This window comes from Maylandia zebra, linkage group LG17, assembly GCF_041146795.1.
Source record: "Maylandia zebra isolate NMK-2024a linkage group LG17, Mzebra_GT3a, whole genome shotgun sequence".
Classification (NCBI taxonomy): Eukaryota; Metazoa; Chordata; class Actinopteri; order Cichliformes; family Cichlidae; genus Maylandia; species Maylandia zebra.
The window spans coordinates 1,970,950-1,983,258 of NC_135183.1; the positions used below are offsets into that span (position 1 = coordinate 1,970,950).

A 12,309-nucleotide genomic window follows, 5' to 3' on the forward strand; every position below is an offset into this window, starting at 1 on the left:
CAAGTCAAATGGTTAAAAAATAATTTCACACACAAAAAAAGAGCTACCACACTGGGAAGGGTGAAGACAACTGGGTTGCCCGGCCCTGGCCACGAGGTGTCCCTTATTTATTTTTCAGGGAGTTGGCAACCCTACGTGTGTTGCAGTCTGTCAGCTTGACGAATATGAGGACCATAGGTCGTATTTGAATATCCCGCCTCGTCACCGACTCCTCCGAGCTTTGCCGAGGCGGGGATTCACACAGCTCTCTTCTCCCGTAGAGTTAGTAGTGTGTTGGGAAGCTGCACAGAAGCTCCGGTCACTGAAAGGTAACTTTTATAAAGCAGCTCTTATACTGCGAATGTTTCATTTTCTCATACGACGCGCAGCAGTGGAGCGTTATCAAAGACTGGAGCGTTTTATTTAGCCCCCCGCCTTTTCCTCTTGGATGTATCGCTTGAAGAACTAGGAACGGACCGCGCAGCTCACCGAAGCCGGGATGAGCGGGACCTCCGCGGGGTCGGCCGCGGCGCCCTGCCGCTTCGCGCACTACTTTGTTATTTGTGGAATAGACACAGAAACGGGACTTGAACCGGACGAGTTAGCAGGTATGTGGCTTCTTTTCTGTTGTTGAGTTATGAACGTGTTTTAAAGTCAAATGGAACCGCAGCGGTCCCCTCTCGCTTAACACGGTGTTGTTAACTGTAACGATCCATCCACCGCTATGGAGCTCTGGCTTTTTATTGTAAACCATTTAATACATTTATGTGACATATAGTGAGATTTCAGAACACTCTAAAACACAAGTGACACACACACACCTTTACAAATAAGTGGAATGAAACAGTTACTTCAAAGAGTTACTACAGGGCAAATAAGCAGTGTCTATACATTAGAATAAAGATATGCATCATTCCTGTCTGATCACAGTATATGAGCTGCGGAAACCAGTGTCATTTAAGGTAATAAGCTTTTGAGAAATCAGCAGTAACCTATCTTTTCCGAATCCTATAATCTGATCTGGGCTTCCTGTGCTGTGCTACGTCTCAGAGCTGCTCTGCAGCTTCAGTGTCAGTGTTTCCCAAATGAATCGATTTTGACTTTGATGCTTGTTGTGGCTTAAAATTATACATTTTAAGTAACTTTTACAGCAAAATAAAGACATGTTTGGATATATTACGCGTTCTTCGCCGGTTTGTTTGTATGAGTTTTAATAGTAAAATAAAAAAGCATAGTTACGTTCAGTACTACCACAGGTGTGGACTAAGATGGGGATTTTGTCTCCACAGCAGAATGTATTTTTTGACATGTAATTCCGGCAGGATCCCTGTTGTGTATTCACAGAAATCTTTTTCATCCTGGTGACTGAAGGAGAGCCGATGTCTGCTCTTCAGTGGCACCAACCTCAGTTTCAGCACGTTTGCTTTGTCACCAGATGCATTCACTCACGGGCTCAGTTTGTATTTTCTCCCTCTGCAACAGCCAGAGTGGAGGTTTTTTTTAAATGCACTGTGGAAAGCTTTGCTTTGTGGATCAACAAGAGAGTTGCTTGCTGTATTGCATCACAGTTGAATTGTAACTTTTGCCTCTGGGGCAAAGTTGCGAATCGTAAAGTCAATGTGTTCATGTTGCACACAAGTGACTTGGCTTAAAGCCTGGATGATTAAGTGAAACGAGTGAAGTTAATCTAGAACAAACGAAACTGAACATATACACAGATATATATTAAAATTTTATTGAAAGGGGGAAATAACTTCCCAGCACTGGGTTTCATAAACCAATTGCTTATCCTTGCTTTCCATAAAGACACTGCTTGACTGTGGCCATCTGCTCAGCAGTGATGCTCCTCTGCTGCACTGCTGAGATACAAACTGTAAAGGCATCATTTGTTTAAAAAAAACCCTTATAAGTAAGTATTTTAAAAATATACTTAAAACTACTGTGGTGGGAAGCTACAGTTTTATACCAAAGATGCATTATATGCTTCCTATGCTTTAAACTTCATCAAAGGTGATCAGTGGTGAAGTGGCCAGCTTGGTGAGGATTCCCAATGGGCTGTTTAAAAAAAGAAAATCACAAGATTAGTTAGTCAGCTCTAAGAGGGAGCCTCTGGACCAGCTCAAGAAATCCTTCATCCCAAATCATTGAGCTGGTTCTGCTCAAATAGCGTATCTTTGGCAATTTCATCATACGTACTTTTGGGACACAACAAAGGCTGAAAGATGATGTAGTATAGCCTCATCATGTTGTCAAACTATTACCATGAAAAATCCCAGTCGAATAAAATAGCCTGTTGTTTGGGCTCTCAGGCTGTGAAAAGAAGAAATCTTATCAGGAAAAGAATATGGAATCAGTTTTTCTTATAAATGAACTAAATGTTTATGAATACAACGATAGTAAAAAGTGTGAAATAGCTGCTCTGACTGTCTGTAATCAGATCTGCTGCCACGGTCTCTGGTGATCTCCAGTTGTACACAAAGATAATGTTGCAACGATTGATTGTTTGGTTGTTTTTTAAGCTTAGGCAGCATCTCAGCACCCCACTTATTCTTTTGCCCCTAAGTTAGAGGCAGAAACAAACAGAGTGACCCACATTAGGCTGTTTTTGCTTTTTTTAGGCTGCGACTCCCCTCCTCCCAGCTTTTTGTGCGCTACTGTGGCCTTATTTCCGTCTGCTTATTGTTTTACTAAGAGGACCCAACTTCCTGCAGACCTGCCTCAACCTCCTTTTAGAGTTGGCCGTACCTTCTGTCTATTATCATACAAGTGTTTCCCACATGGACTTTGGTGAAAAATAAAGTCCATGTGTGGGTAATTGTATCAGTTTGTATTTTTAATTATATTTTCATTAATTTATACGTCAGAGAAAATAACATCATGCACAATTTATGTCCTCTTGGACAATGCTCACTCTTATTTTTAAAAGTTTTGTTGTTGGTAACCAGCCAATCCTAAGCGTAGTATATCCTAGCTCATTGGCCACTGTGTTGTTGTGGCAATCCTTGATATCATCCACCTGCATCCTTCAAAAGGGGTCTTTTGAGTGTGTGAATGTAGTCAAACTTATCTTCTGCTCTTGAGCTGAAATCTTCAGAATCGATCAGCTGGTGAGGAACTTTTTCTTAACTGGTTAATTGTCTCCTGTAAGAGGTCACTGTCTCAGCCCGGGCCCACAGCCCATACCACACCACTCAGCCTCAGGGGTATAAATACATCCTGGCTGTCATACAGGCCCTAAAATAGTTTGTGCATTCTAACACCAGATGCATTCTGGGTCAGCAGCATTGTGGAGTTAAAGTGACCAGCCTGAAAAGCTAACTTTGGGGTGAGAGCTGTCACGTGTAGATTTAGATATGAGGTCATGGCTTGCACATCTCTCTTCTGTCTCTCGATGTAAGAAAGGTATGCGCTCTTGGTGGAGGGGAAGCAGCTGGTGGTTTCAGACCCCTGTAGCCTAAATCTTCCAGGTTACGAAAGACACTTTCATAACCTTTCATTACCATTCCTGTTTGCAGGAATGTATCTAAAATGTTTTCATTACCAGTTCAACTGTTTATGTTAAGCTTGCTCAACTATAAAAAGAATAAACATATATGATGTGATTTCAACTTTCATCTTATGGCAACATTTATGGCAGGTTGTAGTGACAGCGCTGATATGCCTGAGAATCTCATTTTGTAGCAAAAATAACTTTTATCTTATTGGATACAACAGAAACTGACGAAGTTAACCGTGAGAACAGGATTTGCGGTTGAAATAAGGTGATAAATTTGAAATATATGTTATTGCAATACTCAGCATTGCAAAATGTTAAAAATCTCAATAATAATCTCTCATTGTGATAGTGTCATATTGTGAGATGCTGTGTGATCGATCCCTGGGGAGATTTACTTCTCCGATGGGCCATTCTATACCCATTTATGACTCTTAATATTGTGTTTGCACAGTAACCTCCCTTGCTACCAGCTTGGAAGCTGCCCAGTGCAGGTTTAAATATCATTGAAGCACAGGGGCTTACAGGACAGCCGTGACGTGGGAGTGTCTTTGGGCTGCTGCTGCAGGCCACAATGGGATTTAAACTGCTAAAACTCCCCACTGGCCTGGACCATCTGTCTGCACCAGAGCAGCCTGAGAGCAGTCAGGACAACGACTGCATCATAATGGCCAACATGACAAGTATGCTAATGACAGGGACTAACAACAGTAACGGACGCGTCTGTTGACTCACGTTAACAATAGCGTGCATGGGTAATGGACAGATTATATGGCACAGACACTTACAATGGCTAATGACTGCTAACATCTCTGCAGTTCTTGTATTGTAAAAATAATGTTGATCTCATTTTAGAATTTTTAACTCCTTTTTCTTTCCGAGTTTTTGGACGGTGACTCCACTTTTGCCACGCTTGCTACAGATCTGAGTCTTTCTGAATGTGGGTTTCTTTCTTCCACGCATCATTACTTCCTTCTCCTCTCTTCTAGCCTCAGTCTCTTTTACTTTGCTGTCCCCCATTTGTTGCCTCGTGTTCTGTCAGCATGGCCGGCCTGTCGTTAAGCTTTTTAGAGTAATCTGTTTGGACACTTCCTCCAGGCTACACTGAGCACATCTCTGTAATATAACACAGCCAGGCCTAAGCAGTGCCTCCTCTACTCCCCTACACACACTCAGGCTATTGACTCCACTCTGCTTTCTTCAATCTTTGACCAACAGCATCCTCTTATTATAGAACTTGTCACTAAAGGTGGACTTTTTAATGACTGTGGAGGTTTTTGCCTCACTTGACATGGAGACAAAAGTTTTCTCCTGGCTGAGTTCTGATGCTCCCAAAAGAACAACAAGCACTTGTATGAATGTGTGTGTAAATGGGTGAATGAGACATGTTGTATAAAGTGCTTTAAATGCTTGAGTAGAAAAGTACGATATCACAACCAGTTCATACCATTCTGATGGTTCCTCCTTCATTTATTGTCACATGCTTTGACCAAACTCGCTCAAGCTGGCGGAAGCTCGGCCTTTGGTTAAAAAGATCTATCCAGAAAAACCAAAAACCATTGAAGGTGTTGTTTGGTGAACCTGTGGAACATCGAGCTTTCAGGTAGACTTTTGAAGTGTTTCTCCTCAATCAGATTAGATCCCACTCAGTGATTTAACCATATTTAAATTTTTGGGCCAACATATCATGTCAGATCTCGTATAGATTTCCTGGAATAATAATCTGTTTAATTTTGCTTCACTTAACCAAGTAGCATGAAGACAAACAAATGAAATGATAAAATGAATTCTATGGCGTTGTGAACTATGAAATAATTGTCACCTCTCGACTCTACGCGTGCCACATAGTTGTGTCGGATGTTCAGTGTTGAAGAAGATCCCAGATCTTGCTCACAGATGTTGGATTTAACTTTTAAAAAATGCTGCTGTCTTTTTCTTAGTCCTTTACATTTTAGATTGTTAGTTTTACAGGGATTTTATAATTCTGTGTTAAACTTTGCTATAGTCACATCATAACCACAGACCATTCTGAAATCCTACAATTAGAGCTGGGCGATATGAGATTTTTTCATATCACGATATGTTTTTTTCATTTCAGGCGATAACGATATCTATCACGATATCAGCCAAATAACTATATTTGTAAGATTTAAATGTGCCGTTGCTCACAAGTAAAATGTGAAATAATCAGCAGCTTGTTTTTATTTAAATATTTATTTCCCATAATAAGTTCAACAGGGTAGATGTACTTAAGGAACATGAGACTTTTTCAGATAAATAAAGGCAAATATTACAAACTACACAAAAGGCAGCCGCTAAAGCGTTTAAGTTTCAAAATAGAACAAACGAAACAGACTAAACTGTCAATTCCACTTAGAAACAAAATATTAATTCTAAAAATAAATCTTAGTTTGTTTTACAGAAGAACAGACAAAACTGACTAACTTTTGTCAATATCAAATAAACTGAGAACTAAAAGGAAATTCTCAATCTCTCCTTGTTGTATAGCTGAGCTTTTCAAACAGTTTTAACAGTTACTTTAGTCTGACAAAAGCCGAATGACGAATTAGCGCTTCCAGTCAGAGACTGAGGCTACGTCCACACGTACACGGGTATTTTTGAAAACGGAGATTTTCCGTTTTCGTTTTAAAAAATAATCCCGTCCACACATAAAGGCAGAAATGAAGGAAAACGCTGCTATGAACATGCCAAAGCAGCAGGTGGCACTAGATTCCTAACCGTGCAGAAATGTTGGCCAATCAGAAGTCTAGAAGCCTCGGTGGGAAAAAGTAAACAAAGCTGGGGCATAGAAGCAGAACCGAGTCGTATGTGTGGACGGACAGTAACTGTGTGTATATGTGAGCATGTAAACACTGCAGAGAGTAGAATTAACAGTATTGTAGAAATTCATTTCACCGAAACAATAACGTGGCGCACAGTGTGACGCATGCACCAGTTTATTGTATTTCCAGACTTGCTTTCGGCACAATTTACAGTGCACGCTACTCTGTTTTTTGTCAGACTTGAAATAGCCGAAATACCTTCACACTACGGAACTTCTATGGCTCTTCCGTTCGACAATCTCTCCGGCGTTGGAACCATCATCTGTTTTCTCTTCGGTCACGCTCGGTTGATTTTTCTAGTCGGCACACTCATTTCCTCCATTACGCGCTGGCTCCATTACCCGCTGGCTGCTTCCCAAACAAACACACGTGCGGCTTGGCACTTGTGCTGTACGTAACAAGTCACGCGACGTGATGCTGCGGCTGTGATTGGTTCGGCTCTGCGCTACTTAATTTGGATTGGCTGACCTTTTTTTTTTTTTTTTTTTTTTTTGAGGACAAGAGCGGCGAGGTCTATCGCGATAGCTTAATTTCTCTATCGAGTAAAAGTTATATCGCGATAGATATCGTTATCGTTCTATCGCCCAGCTCTACCTACAATGTGAGGTGCATTTCCCTGGAAATGTAACTGCATGTTGCACTGGACTGCACAGATATAAATGCTGGCAGTGGCATGGGCCATGTGTGTATGCTGTACATAGATTCAGCCTACAACGTAGGTATAAATGACACTTTACTGTTTGGAGCAGCGCTGCATTGATAAAAGGGAAGCAACGAGTCAGGAGATATGGGGCCCCATCCTGGATGAGAGGCTGCTAATCAAAGTTAAGAGTCAGGGGGTGGTAATGGTCCATCGCCTGCTTGTGGGAGTCAGCGGGGCCTGCCAACCTCAAAGGATGCTGGGAGCTGTTGCCGTAATATCCCTTCACAAACCCCTCTCAGTCTCTTAAACCAAAGTGAGCAGTTGCTCTTGAAAGGCCTGAACAACCATCTCATCGCCCCTCCCTTGAAGTGACCTCTAACCCCAAGCGCCATATGTTCTGTCTCAACATGACCTTAAAGAGACAAAAGAGGCAGTGAAAGCCGAAAAGATTGTTTCTTGTAGATTTCTGCAACAGTTGTAGTTGGACATGACCATGATGAGTCAGCTCCACTGACTTTTTTTCTGTTGCTGATTTTGTGTAGAGGCTTGAGGTTTTGTTCTTTGATTGCAGCTGTTCAGAGCAGCTGCATTTAATTATGGAATAAACAGGCACGAGCCTGAAGAGTTAAAAGGGAAGCTGCAGAGAGAGACTGCAATGGTTGTTGGCAGAAGCACCCATGCATTTACAATTTACATGTGAAATAAATGGAAATTCTCTATGTTCTCCGATAGAACTCAGCATCTTCTTCCTGTATTTACTGTTGTTACTACCTCCCCAGACACTTCGGGCCAATGAGCAGGCTGAACATTCTCACATGGTTTCTAGCGACGCATTTTGGTTCGCTTGGAGTTCACTTGGGTTTTTCTCTGTGTGGAAACAAACCAAAACCATGGGAAAAAGCTACAAGTTTACTCATCAACTGATTCACGTGTGTGTGTGTGTGTGTGTGTGTGTGTGTGTGTGTGTGTGTGTGTGTGTGTGTCATCCTATCACTTTTGACAGAAAAATAAGTTAGCAATGAAAGAAAAATCAATAGCCACAATTTAAACAGAAGCTACTGGGAGGAGCTAACTAAAAAAGGCTGAACAGAGTACACTGGAAGCTAAGCTTTGACTAATGAGTCCAAATTAGTTTTCATTGATTTTAAATATAATGCTCCAGCATTATACAGCCAGGGGACATATACAGGCAGTATTGGCTCTGATAAACTTGATCACGGTAACTGCAGAGTGTGGTGTTATGGCAGAGTGCCTGTAAATCTCCTTACATAACTGAGATAGACTGCCCAGTGGTAGCTAAGACCCTTATGACGGATTAGAGCTGCTGCTGACATCACATCACTGTAGCTGTTTTTGTTCATGGATACCAGAAAATGTTGGAAGAATTTATACAAACACCATAAAGCCTGTCATATGAGACAGTCGGGATGTGTAATGAGCTCACTTTACCTTTGTGAGGTCACAGTGCTCACAGGGACTTTTTTAAAATGCTTTTTAGTAGAGCAGGGCGATATGGCCAAAAATATTTATCACGATATATATTTGAAAATTTGCGATAACGATATAACTGACGATATAATTGATGCGAGACAAAATACAACTCCACAACATTACTAGTGCAAAAAGACAACCTTCCATTTATTTTCACTTAAACAAGAAGCTGGTTTTTATGTACATTAAAGCTTTATAAAAATGTAACAGTGCAAATGCAAATTCCTTGCTGAAAGTTTAACCAAAAGGCATTTCCAGTAGAAATGGGCTGACATATCCTGAGCATAACCATGTATAATATCCACTGAAGTTAAAAAGAGGTGCTTTGCAACATTAAACTGCAGTGTGCAGTACGCATTTTTCGGACCATAAGGTGCACGGGATTATAAGGCACATTAAGCGAAACAAAGCAGTCAGATAAATCAAATTTTATTAAACTCATTCTTCTTGCTTCCTCCACTTCTGTACCATTGATTCATTAATGTTGAATTCTCTGGCAGCTGCTCTATTCCCATGTTGTTGCAGTATATTAATGACTAACCTCGTATTGTGGATGGATTATCTCAGTTGTTCTCCTGACTGAAGTTTGGTCCGTTTACAGCATCCTGCCATGCGATTGCATTTGTCTCTAACCATGAAGAACCTTAACGTTAACTTTTATAAGTGGAAAAGTGTTAGTGTTCGTCCTCCAGCTTCACTGTTTATGTTATGCTAACATAGCTGTGTCGCTAGCGATCACGTAGCACATCATTATATACCAGCTAGCCCAACTTCAGTAACCCTACAAACGTCACTGCTGTTTAGTTTCCTGTCTTCATTTATGTTGGAAGTGATAGCAGAGCTGTACGTTTGATTTTTTTCAGAAATCTCTCAGTCAGAACATGCAATATCATGCTTAGGTAACTAGCGAAACTAGCGAGCTAACTTCCGCTAGCTTCCTGCTAACTTCTAACTCCGTTAAATGTAATAACTTTTGTTTTCATGGATGCCTGGAAGTTAAACTTTATAGTTACACCTGGTAAAGCAGCAATGCTGATCGTTTTATTAAAGATGAAAGAATTTAAACAGTTTTTAACTCTAAGTGATGCTGCAGTGTTGTTTGACCTGAAGTATACGGAATTTAGGACCCAGATTACTCCCAGATTTAAGAGCATCTTAGTCCGACAAATATGACAATAACAACGGCCGCTTGCATGTTCTGCAAAAAAATGTGCTTTGTTGTGTATCTGACGGACAAACACCAAACCAGTTCCACATCACGGAAGTTGCACCAGTTTTACAAACCAATTCTGGTTCATCTGTTTCACTCAACAATCGGCCATGTGCGTATGAAAACAAAGGCACTGCGCATGCGCGTTTTACTCCCATTCTATCGCGATATTTCATTTTCCTATCGTTGCCTAACATTATACCGGTATTACCGTGAACGGTATAATATGGCCCAGCCCTACTTTTTAGATATTAAGTTGTCACTTTTGATTGCTTCTGCTCTTATAGAATTATATAATCCTTTCTCAGAAACAAAAACCAGGTTAAAAAAAATCAGGTAATTTTTTTGTTTTTACATTCATCAGGTTCCAATCAGCCCAAATAGCAAAGAGAAATTAAAAGTGCACACCATGAAAGAGTTTGGGTCTTAGGTGGGTAAGAGAGTTTTCTAGGGTGAAAACTGCATCCTCTCATTTGTCAATCCACAGTGTGTGTGTGTGTGTGTGTGTGTGTGTGTGTGTGTGTGTCCTGATCCTTTTACTAGCCGAATTGGACTTTGATTTTTCAGAGAATGAGCTCCAACTCATCTACTGACCTCTGGTCTGTGTGATAAGGCTGAATAAACAAAAGCATGACCTCTCTCAGATAAGCAGTTCATGTCATATTCTCTCTCTGTCTATCTTTTCTGTTGTGAAATTTGATCTACCATAACTGGTACCAGTTTGAAATCATTCTTTGACCTTGATATTGTCTGATGTAAAACTACAGCTTCTATCAGCTGTCTCTATTAATCTTAGGATGTTAAATACAAACGATTGGTAAACCCTGCTAATCCCACATTGTTAGCATAAGTACCTTGATGGATTGTCCTATTATTTCACAGCCCACATTAATTCCCCTACAGCCAAAATCTCCTCCATCATCACATCATTACCTCGTAGTTAACTGTGTTTCAATCTGTGTGATTGAGCTCGAGCCACATTCAGTCACATACAAATAAAGCCCTCTCTCCTACCCTTAAAGCAACACCAGGTTATGTAATTAGGGTGTTGGTGTACTTGTCAAGGCAGATTAAAGCAACTCAGCTGCTATTTCTGAAAGACTGGCTTGGATTGTTTAGTGCAGCAGTGAAACGTGACAAAACGGTCAAATCTGATAGGTCTGATCGGGAGAGAAGCTGATGAGCAGGGATTTAAAAAAAATAAATAAATAGTGAGAAAATTGAAGAAAATCACTCCAGTCTGCGACTACTGTCACAGAAAGAGATGAAACCACTAAAAACTGTAGCCTAAAAAATGTTTTTGCCTGTTTTATTTCATTTTTAGTTCATTGTTCCAGAAGCTACAGACCCAGATACAAGTATAGTAATCATAGTAAAGCGCTTAGCAGCTAAAGAGCTAAATATTTCGCTCAAGACGTGGTGGATTGCAAAGATCAGAATGAATAATATGAACTTCACTCAAGTGTTTCCATAAAGCAATTTGTTGTATAACCTTCGACTCTCAATGGCTGCAATTAGATCACCCAGACGACATCACAGTTATATCAGGGCTATTTTTTAAGACTTTAAAAACTTGGGCTCACGCACAAAATCAACTGTGTTGTCTTGTTTTGTTTCTTATATTTAGTTTTCTTCTTCAGTTTTAGATTGATATAACTAGGTGCTATGCTAACACAGGTGGACGTTCTAAATGTGTTTGTTTGCTTTGTCTAAGCTGCATCTGTGGCACGGAAAGCAGAATATCATGTTGAATCCCTTGTGTACAGATGTTTTTCAGTCATTTCTAAGAGTTTCAACCAGAATGCATATTTGCATTGGGCGCTCCAGTGAGCTGTGTCTCTATGCTCCAGTGTAGTTCGAAGGTTAGTGTCAAGGCAGCACAAAGATAGATATACACTTTACCCACTGAGCGCACACACACACTCTCTCTCACACACCAGCTGTTTTTCACCGGTCTTTTGAACAAACATGTCGTTGTCTATGTCTGTTGTTATCATGGCTCCATTTTTTCTATAATGTGTTTTCCAGGTAAAGCCTTATTAAGCCTCAGGACGCTCACAGTACTCTAGGTTTAACGGAGCCATTGTGTCATTGTGCTTTGAAGGCTCAGATGGAATTTTCAGTTCAATTTCATTTATACAGCACCAAATCACAACAACAGTGGCCTCAAGGGGCTTTATATTGTAAGGTAGACCCTACAATAATACATACAGAGAAAAACCCAACAATCATATTACCCCCTATGAGCAAGCACTTTGGTGACAGTGGGAAGGAAAAACTCCCTTTTAACAGGAAGAAACCTCCGGCAGAATCCGGCTGTCACTAAGACCAACATTCCACATAATAGGGCTTTGTTGTGCATGACTAATATGATTGTGGTTCATCTTAAAGATATATGGTTAAACAAATTCCAGATGCTTATGCCTAACTGGGAGAAGCTTTAGATACAGCAGGCTGACCTAATAGCACACTGTTGGAAAAATTGCGCTACATTAATATATATCACAAAGAGACCCAAACCAACAATATCTTAGTCTTTCTCTCGGGACTATGCGATTTATGTTTCGTATTTTTGGGTCAGAGCACCACACCCATTGGTTCTGCTCCCAAGTATGTATCTTTAAAATTGTTTTTATATATGCATTTTTTT

The 12,309-nt window shown here is 40.5% G+C and overlaps 1 protein-coding gene across 9 annotated transcripts in view; it reads left to right on the top strand.

Moving 5' to 3' along the window:
- The first annotated feature begins 200 nt into the window (after positions 1-200).
- The window catches only part of LOC101464200 (DENN domain-containing protein 5B), an 81,779-nt gene continuing 69,670 nt past the window's right edge, over positions 201-12,309 (top strand). For 4 of the 9 annotated variants that reach the window (XM_023153998.3, XM_023153999.3, XM_023154001.3 and 1 more), the window contains exon 1: positions 209-587. In XM_023153998.3, coding sequence (XP_023009766.2) covers positions 479-587 — 109 coding nt within the window. In that variant the 5' untranslated portion in view covers positions 209-478. Of the gene's footprint in view, positions 588-12,309 lie in introns of all 9 variants that reach the window. The other 5 variants (XM_076875943.1, XM_023154000.3, XM_014410950.4 and 2 more) reach the window with 5 other exon arrangements.